This window comes from Festucalex cinctus, chromosome 2 (genome assembly GCF_051991245.1).
Source record: "Festucalex cinctus isolate MCC-2025b chromosome 2, RoL_Fcin_1.0, whole genome shotgun sequence".
Taxonomy (NCBI): Eukaryota; Metazoa; Chordata; class Actinopteri; order Syngnathiformes; family Syngnathidae; genus Festucalex; species Festucalex cinctus.
The window spans coordinates 18,875,053-18,894,264 of record NC_135412.1 but is presented as its reverse complement, the minus strand read 5'-3'; the positions used below and the strand labels follow the sequence as shown (position 1 = coordinate 18,894,264).

The following is a 19,212-nucleotide window of genomic DNA, read 5'->3' as shown; positions in this document are numbered from 1 at the left end:
GTCTGCATCAAAGTGAACCGATTCCACATTAACACTACCATCCATTAATCGTATTCTTCCAACCCATGTATCGATATCGTATCAAATCGTTTCACTGGAGACACACGCACACAATCACAATCACAGTCCTGACAAGTCCTCTCGAACTGAGCTGTGCCGAATCGAATCGTAATCCCACTAAATTGAACCAAATCATATCTCACCCCATTAAATACACAACGTGTAATTAATGTTTAGTTTGACAGTAAACTACATCTTGGAATGTCATTCTCTCTCGAAAAACTCAATTTTCACTGGTGTGCAACATCTACCTGACGACCATAAACAATGTTGGAAAAAGGATAAAAGGTCGAGAGTCGATGAAGGAAAACAAACACATGAAAATGTGCATTTCTTTCTGGGAGCCGTTGAGCGTCTTGATCCAAGTGAGAAAATCAGCGTGGAGCCGCCTGTTATGTGTTTTGCAGGATCAGGCCACATAACAGTGAAGAGGTGGTTCACCCTCCCTAACCGATGGCCCACTGCTATTTATGGAGAGCCTCCTCCTCTAGCAACAATGGATAAAGGAATGTTCTGTGTTTTGCCCGGTCGTGAGGCTTTTTCACCTCTCAGGGTGGTGCATGGGAAGCCGGCGTACAATGTAGTTCAACGTGTGAATCCAAATAAAAGAGGTCAAGAAGACACTGACCTGACAGTGGCCGAGCTTGTGTGTTTATGTTATGCAGCTGCAAGTGAGGATATTGTCACTTTGGTGGAATGCAATAACACCTGTTACCTTGCAATGGACTGAGAGCATTCGGCAGATTATGAACCACAAGCAGGTACCTTGCTATATCGAACTTATGACCATGTTCACAACGGCTTCATTGAATCATTTTCTCTTCTACAGGTCCAAGAAATGTGATGTTCCAATTGAGTGTCTACAACAAAACCAAGAAAGAGAATTTTGTCTGGACAATTGGCATGGCTGACCAGGACTACAAATTCTAAAAGTAACATAAGACGTTTACGTTTTTCTACTGCTACTTGTTATTTAAAAAAATACTTTTAGCTAGGTCAATATTTCTGCTGTGTAGTCGTTTTGGGTCTATGAAGGTGGAAGCAGACCTTGTTGGAACCATGACAAGTGTTCATAATGGACTCATAATTGTATTAATATTGAAAAGTTGTTTTGTCGTCCATTTGACCCAGCTGCCAATGCGGGCATCTTTCTATGGAAAGAAAGAACTGCATGAATCTGCTCATCATCAACCATATGTCGACACTGGAGTGTTACAGTACTTCCAAACATGACGATGGAGATTTGTCAAATATTTGCTATATTGAGTGCTGGGGATGTAACAATAAGGGCAATATCGTCATTGTCATGTTCACAATATTTAAAAGGAACACATCTGTTAAAAAGGTCAGGTTGATTTCCATTTGTGCAGTTCTACCACCCTCTAGTGGTTGCTTTATTTGTGCAATTTAATTTTAATTAGAGATGTTTTGGCCTTCCATGTTGAAAATCTATGCTAACTGTCAGATGAAGGGGAACCTAATTTGCTTGTGAAGCGATCATAATGTGTTTGCATTAGCAAGTAAGTGCATCAATATTGTTATTAGAGATATAGGTGGTTTATGTGCGTTGCTGTTATGTGCAAAAGCAGAATATTGTGCTTTTTTTAGTGTGACCTCTTTTTTTTTTTTTTTCAATATTGTGATCTAATTTAAATACCCCCCCCCCCCACCGCGCCCCCCCCCCCGCCAAAACATCAGAGACGAAATCAATAATGATCCATGTGATATTAAGAATCATGCATATTAGATTCTAGTTATTTTAATATTGTACCACTTTTGTGTGCAACTTAGTGAGAACTTTGGTTTTCACTTTTTAATGTAATGGGGTCTAAAGTTAATCAGCATTTGACTACAGAATAATAAAATAAGACGTTTGTTCCACAAGAACATCATACACAGGGAAAAAAAATCTCAAAGAAATGGAAAAAACTACTGAATACATACGTTTATATAACTAAATAAGGTATATAACGAGAGAGAGAGAGAGACAGAGAAAGATGAATATTTTATTATTTGTATCTCAGAAAATAAATTATTTCGCCATCAAAATGTCTGTTTTTCTTTTCTTTTTCTTTTTAATAGTCAAGCGTCACAAAAGAAAAGCAAATGTGTGAGTGGTGTAACTATTGCATGTATTTACTCGACTGGCAAGAGTGTAAGTGGTTTAATGAGTAGTTAGGATCATTTATGCACTTACATCCACAGTTTGAGGGGCATCAAATGTAAATTATACAACACAACATGAAGTTGGCTTTTTGTGCTTTTATTGTGATGGAATTCACCGGAAGAACTAGCTTTCCTTTGTGTATTTTTGACGCCGCTGGTGGTAGTTGGGAGGAGAATCGGCTGGGCTGCCAGTCGGTGACTTGAGGAAAAAAAGTAGACTTGCTTACCTTTTGCCTCTGCTGTCGAGGTCTGCCTGACTGTCCCTCTCTATGGACGGCCAGAGGGGGTACGAGCGAACTGGGCGTTTTGTCGACGGGAGTTGGTGAGCCTCCCAAGGGGGCTTGGCGGTGCTCGAATCCCGGAAAATCGGACGAAAAGCACAAGGAAAAGGCAACAAACGGGAAAGAGGAGCGGGCAGCCGTTAGAGATGTGCGGCGGTCAGGCCGAGATTGCGGCGGTAAGTCCAGCACAGCACAGCACAGCACAGCACAGTACAGCACAGCACAGCATCTACTGCGACGTGTTTTCTCCCTCCCACCCCCCACACGTTTTTTGTTGAACGAAGATAAGGACGCCGAAATGTCAAGATAGTAGCCCATTTGAAGGGTCTGGAACGAAACACAGCAGCATGTTTGTGGGCCGACGACATGCTAGCCCTCACCGGCCGCGATTCCACGCTGAGGAAATGGCCAGGCGGCGTCGCTTGTTTCCCCATTCGGCTGCTCGCTCGCTCGCTCCCTTAAAAGTGTCCCTCCAAATATGTTGCATAAGTGTCGGGGCAGCGGAACGGATATCAATTGTGTGCTACAAACGCTTGAAAGTGGAAAGCGTACGGTCAAATGTTATGCAGAAAGTTACTGTGATTAGCTGCAAGAAACGTTAGCTTCCCAGCCAGATGTTCTTTTCCGTAACATCTGACGTATTTGTCGTCATGGCACTTGGCACTGTTCAGTATTTCAATTATTTCAAACTACAGTATGAATTCACAAAAAGCAAAACAGGAATTTACTTGCGTCTATCGTGTCGCGTTGTATGATTATGACTATACAATGTGTCCTTGTTTGTTTTCCCCTCTTGACATAAAGATGTGCTTTGTGACAAAATATGGCCCGTGATACCATAAATCCAAATTATTACCAATAGTTTTTCTGCGCAGTGTGCACCAAACAACTTTTTAATTATACATTGAACACTGACTGTATACTATTACTGCCTGATAATACAGGTACTCAATTGTGTGTCCCTATTTTAATAGGAATGGTAAATATTCAGTCGGCTAGAGCAGACTGACAGTTGCTCCTGTCTGCGTTAACTGTGGTTTAAAGTGGTATGTAAAGTCTGACACACTTGGAATTGTTGTTTCACGGGCCTCACTCCTCCTCCTCCTCCTCCTCCTGTTGTAGGTATCCCTGTCTACGAGGCCCAGGCTGAGCATATTGTTCTGAAAGGAAACGGATAACAAACAGGGGAAGTGAACATGGCTGGGACCTCAGGCTTCTTTTCCAACGGGCCCGTTGCATGGATGGACAACGCCGCAGAGATGAACAACCTCTACCGAGACCTGGAACTAGGCACAGTGCTGACACTGTTTTATTCCAAGAAGTCTCAGAGGCCAGAGAGGAGAACTTTCCAGGTCAAGCTGGAGACGAGGACCATCATCTGGACCCGGGGCACAGATAAGATAGAGGGCGAGAGTGAGTAACCCATCTGTACACACTATAGTGTTGTCACAATACCAAAAGTTTGACTTTGAATCCAGTCCTGCATAAAATGATACAGATACAGAAACTGAAAACATCAGTAAAAGTGTTTTAGGCATATACAGTATCTTCATATACATTGGACTATTGGCAAATTTGGTTTGAACCATTTAAATTTTTCCCACAAAAATTGTAGGGGAATCGTATTAAAAAAAAAAATAATAATCCATAATTTTTTTGTGGAAAAGTAGGTTTATCAGCATGTTTTTTTTTTTTTCTTTTCTTGTTCAAGGCATTTTTAGTGGGTGTCAGGAGTACTCAGATTTTCAATATTCATTGGCTGGCCAGGTCCCTATCGTCTGCAGACAGCGGGGTTCACTGTAATTCAATTAGTAATGATATCCATTAAGGACCCCCAAATTCAACCTTAAAAAGTAGTTGTTGTTTTTTCTCTGTGCCCGGTACAAGAGCGAGAATAATCTTATTATATTATGTAAATTTTTGACATTAGACATTCACTGAAAAAAAGGGTGTTGAATTTAGTCATTTTATTTAAGTAGCTGTATAGCGTCGCTGCTATGTGAAAAACACTTTTTCTTTTTTTCTTTTTTATGCTTTTGGGATGAAACTGAATGCAGATATCTTAAAATGTTAAAAACAAACAAAAAAAAACAAAAAAACGTGTTCTTCACAATGCAGTCATGGTAGTTTATTTAAAAAAAAAAATGTATCTGGAGCCAGAAGATTTTATTTTGTGCAACCAACCACTTGACAAACAAAATGCAATGAGGTAGCATTATTTTCCTTGTTAAGAACATGTAATGAAACATTATTATTATTATTATTATCATTATTATTATCATTATTATTGTTGTTGTTGTTGTTGTTGTTGTTATTATTGTTATTATTATTGTTGTAATTATTTATTTATACCCTCCTAGGCCCCGCCAACGCACTGGTTCATGTCAAAACAATTTTGAATTTCATATTAACTCCCATGTATAACACACACCCATGATTTGGGATCATATGTTTGGGGGGGGAAAAGATGCATATTATTCACAGTATTTTACAGTACACTATTTTCATGGCAGTCCAATGCAAGTGTAATCTGAACAAGAAATTTTGCCACAGTTTTGTTGATAGAACCCAGTGACCGAGCAAAAGGTGGTGGCCCACTGAAATATACTTCTGGGTTAACCAATAGGAAAAGTGCATCACCTTATTAACCTGCTAATACAAATAATAATAAAAGAAACGTATTCAATACCTTTTACACACATTTTAAGTTTTTTTTTCCCAATGGTATTGTTTCAGAAGTTCGAGGTACTTGATGCAGCTATAGTCAAGGTAACAGTTTTGATACTGTGGTAAAGGTGGATGGATTGACTGGTGGGATGGGTTTCATGCATGCATATTCCGTTTTGAATTTTCTGAGTTAATAGTACGTTCGTTATGTTTGATGTTTTATTTGTTTTAGTTGACTTTCAATACATTTCACGTAATTTTAGTTGTAGATTTGTCTTTATTGACTTCTTATCTATACATCTATACATCCAAGTAACCAGGTACTTATTAGTATAATGAAGCAAACTGGAATGGGGACAAAAACAGAAAGGACATAAGTCATCAAAATGCAGTCAACCATCAGTAGAGACATTACAAGCATGCACTAACTTGCAGCGTACACAATAAGCTTGCTGGTTGAATTTTATAGCTTTGTGATTGTTTTTCTACGGGTGTGTGGTGGTTACTCTTGTTGAGTACTAGTAGGTGACTGTTCCCCGCTACATGTAGGTAATGTTGACAGAACCCTGCACTTGTTTTGCTGCTGTCAGCTGAAATAGATTCAGCCTTGATTACAGCACAGTGCCAGCATGCTAGTGGTGTACCTATCTTTGGACATGAAGTCTTTTGACTGAGCTGTTGAGTTGCTGGTATAGCAGGATGCCTTGGGCACAGCTGCATTCTGCTCCGGATGCAGCACAGTCACAGGCGTAAAAAGAAAAAAAAAAGTCATAGTGGTGTCCTATTCCTTCGAAGCAAATATTTCATACATGCCAGTTCATGGCTGCCATTTGATACACACGAGAGGTAAAGTGATGCCCCGTTTGTGTGCAAAAATAGAGTATGAGTTTATTTATTTATTTATATTTTTTACTTTACTGCTGTCAGGGTTACCTGTTTGACATCTACTAAACACGACAAAAAAAGGAGAGAAGACACTCAGTTCAGGGCTCGCGAGGAGAGATTAGAGGAACTGATTGATACAATTCACTCCTGTACTCTCTGAAGATTCCTCTCCTCACCCTCTCTATTTATTTGGTTTTCCACGGCCCTAGTTACATGGGTGTTCCAACCCTAAAAATAGGGCATAGTTGGAACACAGTGTACTTGTTTGTCTATGTGTTGTGCATGTGAGGAGAAGATTGCCGAGTACATGTGTGGTCAAGTTTGCAATCATTTCTTAACAGAAAACAGGCGACCTCAGCAGACTGGCTCAAACCATTCTGCTGCGTTAGATGTTGTGTTTCTTCAGGTTTTGAGTCATCTTCAAATAGCCAGGCTATGTGAATATGAGTGGAAACTGAGCAAAGCATTCTTTATTTCAAGTATAAGCAGTTCTTCATTGCAGCAAATGTATAACTTATTATTTACAATTATTCCTACAACTGCAATTGTGTAATTTTGGATAGGTGGGTCTGTTCTGTTGTTTTACCCCTTATCAAAGGCAGCAAGACTGTTATGTCCATCACTTTGAAATAGCCCTCTAATTTGAGGTGATGTATGAAGTGCATTATACTGCCACTGATTGACTTCTTCTTTGTGATCTTGTTAGCCTAAAAAATAAAAACCTTAATCCACTGCAACCTCTCAAGGTTGTTTGACACTGGTTAAATTTATTGAGATTTTAAAATGTAATTAATCGGGGGCCAAGCCACGGCATTTTATAATTCAAGCTTTTCAAGTGCAGTCGCAAAACACCTACCGTACATAAGCGCTTGTGTGATACAGTGCACTTTGTTGTCACATTTCTGGCTGGAGCCGCGTTATAGAGAAGAGTATCTAACTTTGAACAGCAAAATAAAAAGCAACTTAATAGTAACTGGGGAGAAAATAGTACAGAAGAATGTATACAGTCACTGAATGAGGAAGTAATTTTAATAATTATAAAAATTTTAGAACCGTTTTAGTCCCACATTGCAGAAATTCCCAATGTTTCAGGGGCTTAAGTGGATACAGGAGATGCCAGAGAAGACATTTAAACAAATGCACAAAATAGAAAGCTGAAATATTGTCTATGCAAAACAATCAATCAACAATATGATTTCTTTTGCGTGCTGATTGTCCATTTTGACCGTTTGATCAATCTTATTGAATAGACTTGCTTTCTTCACTACAGTTGAAAGCAGAATCACCCATCCATTTTCCAAACCACTTATTCCTCAAAAGGCTAATTAATCCATCCACAGTAATTTGAATGAATTATAGAAAACGAAACTGAAAGCCAGTTGTGCTGTTTTTAAAATATTATTTTACATTAGGGAGTGCTAACATTGAAATTTTGATTTGCGATTTGCACAATAAATTTTTTCCTAGTTCATATTTGTTTTATCACTTATAGTTTGGCTAATCGAATAAAGTGTCTAATTTACCTATTTATAAATTACACCATTGTTAAATTTTAATACCCTTCATTTTATACCGTAATATATAATGTTAACCACGAAGGGATGCAATTGAAGAATTTTGGGCCATATCTCCCAGCCCTACCTGGTATCGGTATTCGCGTATTCCTCCAAGTACCTCTCACACATGGTCAGTCAAGTGACTCCAACTAGTGGCTTAATGCTAGCAGTCATCCCCCACTCTCAACAATGTTGATGAGGCTCACTCATCCTGTAGCTAACATCATCAACTGTCTCTTGGCATAACATCGCTTCCTTATCCGGCTGGCATAGAACTGAAATGACAACGACAGCTATCCAGAAGCGTAACTCAAAATAATGTAATGCGTCCAAACTGTAGCTTGTAGCTGTTTCACGAGTAGCAGCGAGTGCTGCCTGGGGCCACAGTGCATCTGGTATATTAGATTACAAAGCATGCCTTCCTTTAGTATGTGTGAGCCAGGTGAATGAGTCCAGCCACTGTCGATCAAAACCATTGGTTCTGTTCTTTTAGTTTTTATTTTTGGAGGGAGAGGGGGAATCTGGAAAGATGACTTAAAAAGTGACATAAATGCCTGTTGAACACGTGCTTTAGTGTTGCTTTACTAAAGTCAGCTTGATTTTTTTTTTCTTTTTTTTTCAAACAAGAAATAATATTTACCCTGTTTGAAAATAGACAAAATTGTCTTCCCCATTTAAAGTAGGAAAGCAAGCCTTTCATTTATGGTGCTTCTTCACGAATGGTCATGAATACGTTAAGAGCTCCTTGAATTTAGTGGAGCAGCCGCCTCCAAAGTTTATACGCAGGGGGAAAAAAAAATCCTGCGGTGTTAAAATTCTTGTTGACACAGTCGCTCCCCTTCAGGTTACTCGTATGATGGATTACTCATGGGGCATGTGGACACATTTGAGATTTGCCAGTCTTCTCTGGCTGGTCTCATGCAACACGAGACTAACTGGACCAGTCAGTTAACTCAGCTGTTTCAGACGAGCTCATAAATAACTTTGACAGATAGGACACGCTCTTTGTCACATTGAATAAGGGAGTTCTGGTGATTTTGTATTGAGTTGGTCTAAAGGACACATTCCTTGCTCACTCTTCTGTCTCATCGCTGTAATGCAATATATTGTTTGGTTTGTTATGTAATAGTTACAAATTGATATTTAAGACATTCTATAATATCTAGCTTGACGCTTTTGGAAATGAGGCATGAAGACACAATATAAGGTTGTTCTCAGAAAAAAAAAAGTTTTTTTTATTTTTTATTTTTATTCTATAAGCATTAAAAGAGTGTAGGTTAAAGGTAAGTTTGTTTACCTGAATTGTCTTTGTTGTGTAGCAACATGTTATAATGATTCCTGCACTTGGCACTCACATTTATTTTGGAATTATGTGCATGCACATTGTGACTTTCGTTCGTGGCGGTGACTATTTCAGGAATGTAAATATCGAGAGAAACACCTTACCGGTCTGACTTGCTTTGTCCCTTACCTGCTGTAAAGATTCAGAATTTTTTCCTCGAGCGCATCACACGTGTGACGTCATTTCAGATATGCGCTTGACTGATGCGGAAACATTTCATCCAAGTGAGGTGGCCTGAAACATGGGGGCGAACAATTAAGTATCTGTGTTTATATGACTGGTATATGGAAACTTTTTTTATTTTCCTTTGTTTTGAGTGAAGGAACTGCTTTTGAAAATGACCGTAATTTGTTATTAGCTTCTGTGAAGCAACAGGTTGGATCAGCTATTGCTGTTGAACTTGTAATATGAATTGGATGTTGTCTTGTACTGTTACTCTTTGTTATGCAAAACATGATGATTTGTATTTCAGTTGTGTTATACGCCCTTGATCAAAACTTTTTTTTACGTCTACTGTCTGAATCATCCATGTGTCATCTTCATCCAGGAAACTCAGAATTAAAAAAATAAAAAATAATAATTACTAATAAGTACTGGGAATAAAAATGGGTGCACCAATACTACCTGTTTTTTTGTTTTTGTTTTTTTTAAGAGCAAGTATGAATAAATGCTTGGTCATCAATGTCAAGTACCAATACCGATACTTGATAATATCATTACATCTTCCAATTGTGATTAATTAAATGTTATTCAGAAACACAAAATAGTAAGTTTTGTTTTTCCAACATGGCTTAAGCTTCTCTCAAATACTTTTTAGAGCAACAACTTATTAATGACATTTTAATATGCGGCCGTATATTTTACAAAAGGTCTTTCCACATGTTTGACTGAAATGTAGTCAGCAACATCAGACATTGCAGTTGTAAAATCAAAGTGCTAACAGGACAACTGAAGTAATACCTTTTTATAACACCATCACGTACTTGCACCGCAGCATATGGGTGAGTTGCGGTGGCAGGCTGTCCGGAAAGCACAGAGTTTCTAGAACTGTGCTCTGAGCTGCTCAGCTTCCAGGGCAGCTAGTGTTGTCGTCATTTACCTTATCCACACAGCTGACATGATTCCTACTCCACCTTCTTGGAATGAATCAGTCAGTCTGGAAGAGGGGTGACGGAGGATTTTATTTTTTGTGCAAGTATGAGACGTACGGCCAGCAGCCCGAGTTAGAAGTGGCTGCAATTCTCCAGTGTTCTCAAATGAAAAAACTTTACTCACACTTGACTGTTTTTCCAGATAGGTTTGGTGTATTCTGAACATATCCGTCTGCTTATTGAGATATTTGAATCTGTTCCTCATGCAATGATTTAAAAAAAAAAAAAAAATCAAATGTGGCTCATAATTTTTGCATTACTCTTCATCTGGCCATTTGCATGGGTCTTAAACATAGGTGGCCAAAACATGCCTAATTAAAATTAAACCGCCCTAATAAACTAACTACCAGAGGGTGCTGGAACTGCACAAATGGAAATCAACCTAGTCTTTTGAACTCATGTGCTGCTATTAATATCGTAACTTGATGCCAACAATATTGTGGCTATTTTAATGTCGCGATGTCACAATATTGCCGTTATCGTTACATCCCACAAGCTTTGGCTTCATCAGCCCTTTTTCTTTCGGGTATTTTATATGCTGAAATTGTATGATGAAATGTTCAAATTGTCACAATGATGTCTGAAAGGAAAAATGAACAAATCGAACCAAACCAAATCCCAACTGAGTCCACATAAGTGTTACTTAAAACCAGAGTGGACCCTAATGATGACGAACAACATAGAGGATTGATGGTTCTAAATAAATGTACATATACTACAATTTTGTTTATGGATATTAGAAGTGCTTGTGGGAGGCAGGATGGAGAGATGACGGAAGCGTGGGAGTGTGCCGCAGGGTACATCCTTTTAATGAGGTTATACCTCTGGCTACCTCCTTATTTCCGGCATCTGCTCAAGTCGGCCTCACAAAGTTTGACACAATGACTGAATCAAGTCAACCTGTCTTGGTTTTTCCCGCTAGTCTGTCGCCACATATGGTGAACACAATGACACACATGGCGGGAATTGGAAGTGAGGGTGGTGTCAGGTGGTACAGTCAATGTGTGAATGATCTGCTACTTTTACATTGTACCAGTGGGTGAACAAGGTGCAAATGTTTTTCAAAGATAGAGTACGTTGAACAGGTGAAGCCTGATAATCACTGAACGCATTTTAGCTTGGTCAAATGTAATGTGAAGACCTTTCTATTTTTTCTATTTTTTTTTTTTTTTGGTTTCAGAAGAGCATGTGCACCTTAACACAAGCAGATGTGGTGTGTAGGCGACAAAAGCACAGGAAGTGTGGTGCAGGAGCAGGAAGAGTGGCAGGAGCTGAAAAAAAAACGTGTGCGTGTGCACATGAGAGTCCCCTTGCTGCCAAGGCCTTTGAGCCTCCTCAGCCCACACTTGTAAACTTTGCGTGCGCTCATTAACAAGACACATGTTGCAAAAATCAACCATCTGCGGCTTTACTCTCTAAAGCTCAGTGAGTATAAAAGCATTATCTTCATTTGAACTTCTTAAGCAGCCAACACCTTAGTAAGTTACAGATCACCTTTTATTACAGTTATTAGGGCTTTGTTGCAGCCTATGAACTGAAGAGAACGGTCGAAGCAATGGTAGTTATTGCAAAAACGTCCAGGAGGTGGCAGCAGAGTATAAGAGATCAATCATGCCGATGTTGCAACAAGCTGTTTCCCCACAGTTTTAAAAAGATGTGTGGCTAATGATGAAACTTAGCTATATTCTAATGCTAATTGCTGCAAAACGGAAAAAGATGGAAATATACTTTTTTTTTTTTCCCTCTGATGAAAGAAAAGACTAATCTTTCTCTTGGTAGGTTTCATGTTTTTATAGCAATGGGGTAGATGCCACGGACGTCCGACTTCCAGGTTTCACACACCAAGCGCCATTTCCGGCCACTGCTAGCCACGTTCCAACACTCGCGCCCACACCCAGGGTGTCTTTGCTCCCTGAAATGCTTCGGACAACTGAGACGGACTCATTCCATACTCGCGGCCATCGACGGGAACCCGCAACCGAGGGCACAAGGGCGGAAGGAAGCACAAGCACTGGGAGGCGGCCCACACGTCGCTAAACAGCAACCGGAAACACGCTGATGTGTAAAACCCGGAAGTCAGAAGTCCCTCCTCCTCTGTAACATATACCCTATAGAACACAAACAGCCGGGAGCGAAGGGGCTTGCTTCAGCGAAAATAGCTGGGAGTGAATGAGTCAATGTGCAATTAATTGCAAATTAACTATATAAATAACGCTATTAATTATGATTAAAAATGAAATTAGTTTTAAATTGCATTAAAAACGGGATTAAAAAACATTAAATTACTTGAAATTAGTTTTACTGATGGGCGGCACGGGTGCCTGATTTGCACGTCCGCCTCCCAGTTCTGAAGACTCGGGTTCAAGTCCAGGCTCCGGCCTTCCTGGATGGAGTTTGCATGTTCTCCCCGTGCCCGCGTGGGTCTTCTCCGGGTACTCCGGTCTCCTCCCACATTCATGGCAGGTTCATTGGACGCTCCCAATTGTCCCAAGGTGTGCTTGTGTGCGTGCATGGTTCTTCGTCTCTGTGTGCCCTGCGATTGGCTGGCAACTAGCCCAGGGTGTTCCCCGCCTACTGCCCAGAGCCAGCTGAGATAGGCGCCAGCACCCCCCGCGACCCTTGTGATGAATAAGCGGTCAAGAAAATGGATAGATGGATGGATTTATTTACTTTTTTTAATATATTTATATATTTTTATATTCAGGCCTAAGTCCCCAACAGTCCATATATCTTTCCCTCTTTTCATTAATATATTTTATTTAATAGTATTTTACATTTTATATATATGTATGTGTGTGTGTGTGTGTGTGTGTGTGTGTGTATATATATATATATATATATATATATATATATATATATATATATATATATAATTTATTTATTTATTTTACGTAGGCTATACATATACAGACTTATTAAAAGGGAACTCATCATCTGAATTCGGGTGGATGCACTGATCTTTGTCGTATGTGTTTCATATCAACAGTTGACATCCGAGAAATCAAAGAGATCCGACCCGGGCAGAAGTCCCGGGACTTTGAGCGCTACATGGAGGACTCTGCGGCCAGGCTGGATCAAGCCCACTGTTTTGTCATTCTGTACGGGACTGAGTTTCGCCTCAAGTCACTCAGCCTAGCAGGTATACATTCGAAGATGTTTGACTGGAAAAAACATGACAAATTAGCGACTGTATTAATTCTACTTGTCAACATAACAGCAACATCCGATGAGGAGATGACCATGTGGGTGAAGGGGTTAAACTGGCTAGTGGCTGACACACTGAAGTCCCCAACACCACTTCAAATAGAGAGGCAAGGAAGTACAATTTGGACATATACAGTGTTTTGCTGCCATGTTTTTTTTATGCATCACATTCATGGTTATTTCTATTTAGGTGGTTACGGAAACAATTCTATGCAGTTGATCGCAACAGAGAAGACAGGTAAGATGTTCTAATCAAAAGTTGCATCTTCACAAATTGACATTAAGTGATGAAGTTCATGAGCTACACCAGGCCAGAGTGTTGTGAGGTGCAGTGAAGGAAAAAAAAACCTCTCAGCCACACACCAGCAACTTTTCCTGCCGACGTGCATCTTCATATTTGTGTTTTCATTTTTCTAAACCAAGCGTGTGCTCGTGTCTAGGATATCCTGTAAGGATCTGAAGAACATGCTGAGCCAGGTCAACTACAGGGTACCCAACATGAGGTTCCTCCGAGAGAAACTTCCGGTAATCTCGCTCTGCTTAACAGTCTGGCTTGCACTTCTGATACTTTCCTGCTTATTTTTATTTAGCGTAAGTAACACTTGAGGTGAAAGATGACAGCTTTTTTTTTTTTTTTTCCCTTTTTTTTCAGGACTCTGAGTGGAGAAATGGAGAAGTGTCATTCAGCCAGTTTTCGCAACTTTATCGCAACCTCATGTTTGACGCTCAGAAGAATGTGAGTTTATATTGGGGATAGACCGATTATCGGCCAGGCCAATTATCGTTGCCAATATTTGGCATTTTGACGAATATCGACGTCGGCCTTTTTATAAAACTGAAGGCTGATAAAACCTGGCATTTCACTGAGCAATGACAGTTTGCGAACGTAGCAAGTTTAGGATTTTCATCAGGATTTGTAAGATGTTCACAAAGAGTTTTAACTTGTCGCAAAGACATGATCAATTCGAGCATAAAGATCTTTTGAAACCTTTCATGAACCCTGACAAAAAAAACTAAACAAAAAACAAATTAGCTACATTTGCACGCATTTGTTGTTCAGTGTGATGCAGGGAACTTAATTTATGGATTTATTTAAATTTGCATTTAATAAAAACTCTACACTTTTTATTTGAAAGAAAGAAAGAAAAAGAAAATAAATTCTGCTGAAATTTTGGAAAACTATCTACAATAGAAAACTTAAAGGAACTATTTACTTGCTTATTTTTTTATTTAGCTTTAACACATGCTGCTAAAATTGGGAAGTGCAGTTTTTTGTTATCAGTTTTAAATAAAGCTGTCAATTCTTTATATGTTTAAAATTAAAAGAAAAAATAAATTTGTAAAATTTTGACACGAATGTCTTATCTTTTACTGAAAACTAATATTGGCTTGAAATATCGGTTATCAGTCTCCTTGACTGCTGTTCAGTATCTGCCTTGAAAAAACCATATCGGTCTACCATTTAGTTTATATGGTGCATCTTGTAATGTGTCACTGTTCACAGACAAGTCTGCGTTTGCGCATCCCCTCAACAATCCACCCCCATGCCCAGGCATGCTTCCTCCCCCATCTGTCTGTTCTCAAATGGCAGCAAGATCAATACAATCCAGTTCAAAACGCAGGAGCCCTTCTGGCGAAGGCCATTAGGACACACATAAACACACTCACACCGATCAAGAGGAGCCAGGCTGGGAGTATATTTAAAATAAATGGATTACCTCAGTGCCTGCCCGCCATGACTAACCGCCCTCACACAACACCAGTTTGTGCGCATCCTCAGCCCTCCAATTAACTGACATTTTTCCCTCTCGCCTCCTCCTTTCAGCTCGAGTTCCCGTTTTTGCAGAGGTAGGCCAAAAGCAAACAAATAAGGCAGTGCTCAGCCGCATCCCATATGTGTGCTTACTGAGGCATTACTTTCTCTGCCAGGTTCATTGACAGACCAGAACAGAGGATCTCCCTTGAGGACTTTAAGAGCTTCCTCCTGGATTCTCAAATGGTAATAATCGCTCTGGTTTATTGCACATCGGCTTGCCCTAATGCTTGAATATCTGTGATTTTGTACACTTCATGTAAAATGCAGGATATGTGGGCCACAGACGGCAGCAAGGTTCAGGAGTTTATGTTCGACTACCTGAAGGACCCTCTTAGAGAAGTGGAACAGCCTTATTTCCTCCAAGATGAGGTACACGTGAATTTTTAAATTTTTTTTTAAATTTCCCGATATTATTTAGTTTTCCCACTCACCCCACTCCTGCAAACTCCCGCATTGTTTGTGTCTGTATATGGTGCTCAGTAATTGACACAAGTCAGTCCGACGTTGGCCTTAAACACCTCCCACACAATTAGAAAAGGTTGGCCGTGGCGTCTGTGAGTAGTATGCAGAAAGCGACGGATGCCCTCTGTGGTCGCCATAAAGCGGCGATTGACTCACAGCAGAGAACAGAGAGCACTTATGCAAAACCAGCCTGTAGGAGTTGGTGGTACCGTCTCTGCTTGCACGAGGTCATATTATGGCGCATGAGAGTGCTTCATGCTGGGAATCGCACACAATTACACTAACACATGGCTTAGGGTGCTACGTTTTTCAAGGATCTTCAAGCCTCTTCAACAATCTTCTATTTGTTTTTAAGTTAAAGGAAACATTTTAATAATTTTAGGCCCCAAGGATATCAAAAAAGGAGAGCTTTGTGAATTTATACCTCTGTTTTATGGAATTCTAATCACATTTCTATGAAAGAGCAGGTCTGCATAAAGGAGTCTTATTCATTAGTCTTACTTCATCATCCTTTTACAGATTCATGTAGGCCAACGTTTGTCAATATAAAAACATGTCAGATTCCTGCTTCATGAGTCAAATAATGTTTTTGTTGCTTTGTTGGTAGTTCCTGACGTACTTATTCTCCAAAGAGAACACCATCTGGGATTCTTCCTTGGACCAAGTATGTCCAGAAAATATGAACAACCCTTTGTCCCAATACTGGATCTCCTCTTCACACAACACGTAAGGGTCCAGCTCGTTTCTGTCTGCACTCGTGGTTGGGTTTCGGACATCTTGGTGTAAAACTTTTGACGCTTTTGAATAGGGATGCACAATAATATCGGTGGCCGATTTAATTATGAGCAAATATCGACCAATTTGACATCAAAAAGATAAACCAGATCATAAAGAAATCTGCCAATAATAATAGAATTGCCATGTTGGTCCATCTGTTGTGTTTGTGGCTCAAGTTGTGTCCAACTCCTCAACCCCTCCCCCTCTCCTATGGTAGTGTCGCATATTTGTGATGTCATAATGCGCGACATGGCAGTCGACTAGGGATGTCACGATAAGGGCAATATCGTGATATTGCGATATTAAAACTGCCGCAATATCGTCGTCGTCATGTTCGCAATATTTAAAAGGAACACATTTGTTAAAGTCAGGTTGATTTCCATTTGTGCAGTTCTAGCACCATCTAGTGGCTAGTTTATTAGTGCAATTTAATTTTCATTAGGGATGTTTTGTCCTTCTATGTTTAAAATCTATGCTAATTATCAGATAAAGGGGAACCTAATTTGCTTGTGAAGCGATCAATGTGTGCTTGCATTAGCAAGTAAGTGCCTCAATATTGTTATTAGCAATGGTAGGTGGTTTATATGAATTTCTGTTATGGACAAAAGCACAATATTGTGCTTTTTTTTTTTTTAAAAAGATGAGCTCTTTTTTTTTTCTTTTTTTTTTACAATATTGTGATCTTTTTTAAATCTCGCCAATCCCCCTACAATATCGTGATAATTATCATATCGCGACCTTCATATCGTGATAATATCGTATCGTGAGGTTTGGATATCGTTACATCCCTACAGTTGACAGGCTTTCTTTACTGTGTCTCCCCCAAAATGTTACCCTCTCAGTTTTTTGTTGCATTTTTATAACATGAGGAGTTACTGGTTGTCTTTGAAGTGTAGATATCAATAAAATTAATCTTCATGGTGCTTTATACAATGTTTCAATGTATTTGTACATGTTATCCTTATAGTAGGACTCAAAAGTATATTTGTATTTAAGTTAATTTTGCAAACAATTATTGGCTTATTTATCATTATATCGACATGAGCACAAGGGGTATTATAGTTTTGGAATTTTTCATTTTAGTTAGTTTTGATTTCGTTTTAAGTTTTTTAAAATTTAGTTGGTTTCAACTAGTTTTCCGAGTGGTTCTGTTAATTTTTATTTTTTTAGTTATTTAATAAATGTTTCGTTTTAGTTAGTTTCTGTATTAGCTTTATTTATTTATTTATTTATTTATTCATTTTAAAATGTGTATTACTTATGCGCAATATTTAAAAAACACCATGGGAGCGACGTCATCTGAAGGTGCTTTTTTATTGGCTGCTGCTAGATGTCACTTCTATGTGACACACTTTCAAACGTCCTTATAGCGGTTTATATCAAATAAATCTACTTAAAATCACATTTAAAATCATCCCCAAAGGCTCATGCATTAAGTTAATTACCAAAGACTAAAACGAATGACATTTTTACGATAATTATAGTTAGTTTTAGTTTTGGAAACATAAAATGTAGTTTCAGTTTTCGTTTTTTTTTTAGTATTTTTGTTTTTAGTTTATTTCGTTAACGAAATTGTTTTTTCAATTTTAGTTTTAGTTTTTTCGTTAGTTTTAGTAAACTAAAATAACCTTGATGGGCACTTTCTAAATTATTGGTTTATCGGTATCGGTTGAAAATAGCATTATTGTGCAACCCTACTTTTGAACTTTTTATTTTTTATTTATTTATTTTATTTTTTTGTGAGACTACTTTTGAACTGATGTCATCATGTCACTGATCATAAATAGATTTTTTTCAACAACAAAATTCCAGATTGAGAGGCGTATTTTTAGTCGGAACATGTTTTCCTTCCATTGAAAACTGCCGAACGCTGTTCAAATGTGAACCTTCTATGCTGGTTTCCAAACAATACTCATTGAAAGAGGAGAATGACAGCTTCCGATGTTCCTTTTGATGGAATTTAAAATGCAGGTCAACGTCGGAGAAACAGCAACATCACATTTGTGTGTGAGCGATGCCAGTGTGATTAGAGTGCGAAAGAGGTATGCGTGTGTTGTGTTGACTCGTCACCTGCTTATTTTTAGGTATCTGACAGGAGACCAGTTTTCCAGCGAGTCGTCTCTGGAGGCGTACGCTCGCGCTCTAAGGATGGGTTGCCGCTGTATTGAATGTGAGTAAACACTGCGCATTCAGTTCGACTGCTACCGTTTCATAACTAATGCACATTATCACATACGTGAGCTGCTATTTTGTAGTTTAGCAGCCGAATGTATTATGTTTTTGCAGTGGACTGCTGGGATGGTCCAGACGGAATGCCAGTCATTTACCACGGGCACACCCTCACAACAAAGATCAAGTTCTGCGATGTGTTGACCACCATCAAAGAGCACGCGTTTGTCACGTCAGAGTGAGTTCCCAGAGATTGTCGGTCCCTCTTCAGTGTCTTGTTGCAGGCGTCCCCGGTGATGTACGACAAAGATACGTAATTAGGCTGCACACGGAAAGTGTTGAGAAACAATGTGACCTGAGGAAATTGTACCGCGTGAGAAAATAAGATAAGAAATGGCACCTAAGTGCAGTGAAAGGGGAAGTTGCAACTTTTAAGTCTGATTTTTTTTTTTTTCTCCCTCCCCACAGCTTTCCAATAATCCTGTCCATTGAGGACCACTGTAGTATTGTCCAGCAGAGGAACATGGCCACATACTTTAAGAAACTGTTCGGAGACATGTTGCTGACCAAGGCGGTAGATATCGCAGCAGATGGCCTGCCTTCACCCAACCAGCTCAAGAAGAAGATCCTCATCAAGGTTGGGTTTCCTATAACATTTTTTAAATAATCAACATTA

The 19,212-nt window shown here is 39.2% G+C and overlaps 1 protein-coding gene across 2 annotated transcripts in view; it reads left to right on the top strand.

The window, feature by feature from the left end:
• Nucleotides 1-2,373: 2,373 nt before the first annotated feature.
• The window catches only part of plcg1 (phospholipase C, gamma 1), a 33,514-nt gene continuing 16,675 nt past the window's right edge, over nucleotides 2,374-19,212 (top strand). For both annotated transcript variants that reach the window (XM_077513493.1, XM_077513492.1), the window contains exons 1-14: nucleotides 2,374-2,683; nucleotides 3,630-3,920; nucleotides 13,095-13,247; nucleotides 13,326-13,419; nucleotides 13,503-13,550; nucleotides 13,753-13,837; nucleotides 13,965-14,048; nucleotides 15,138-15,160; nucleotides 15,242-15,311; nucleotides 15,396-15,497; nucleotides 16,198-16,316; nucleotides 18,452-18,537; nucleotides 18,654-18,774; nucleotides 19,005-19,173. In XM_077513493.1, coding sequence (XP_077369619.1) covers nucleotides 3,704-3,920; nucleotides 13,095-13,247; nucleotides 13,326-13,419; nucleotides 13,503-13,550; nucleotides 13,753-13,837; nucleotides 13,965-14,048; nucleotides 15,138-15,160; nucleotides 15,242-15,311; nucleotides 15,396-15,497; nucleotides 16,198-16,316; nucleotides 18,452-18,537; nucleotides 18,654-18,774; nucleotides 19,005-19,173 — 1,371 coding nt within the window. In that variant the 5' untranslated portion in view covers nucleotides 2,374-2,683; nucleotides 3,630-3,703. The remainder of the gene's footprint in view (nucleotides 2,684-3,629; nucleotides 3,921-13,094; nucleotides 13,248-13,325; nucleotides 13,420-13,502; nucleotides 13,551-13,752; nucleotides 13,838-13,964; nucleotides 14,049-15,137; nucleotides 15,161-15,241; nucleotides 15,312-15,395; nucleotides 15,498-16,197; nucleotides 16,317-18,451; nucleotides 18,538-18,653; nucleotides 18,775-19,004; nucleotides 19,174-19,212) is intronic.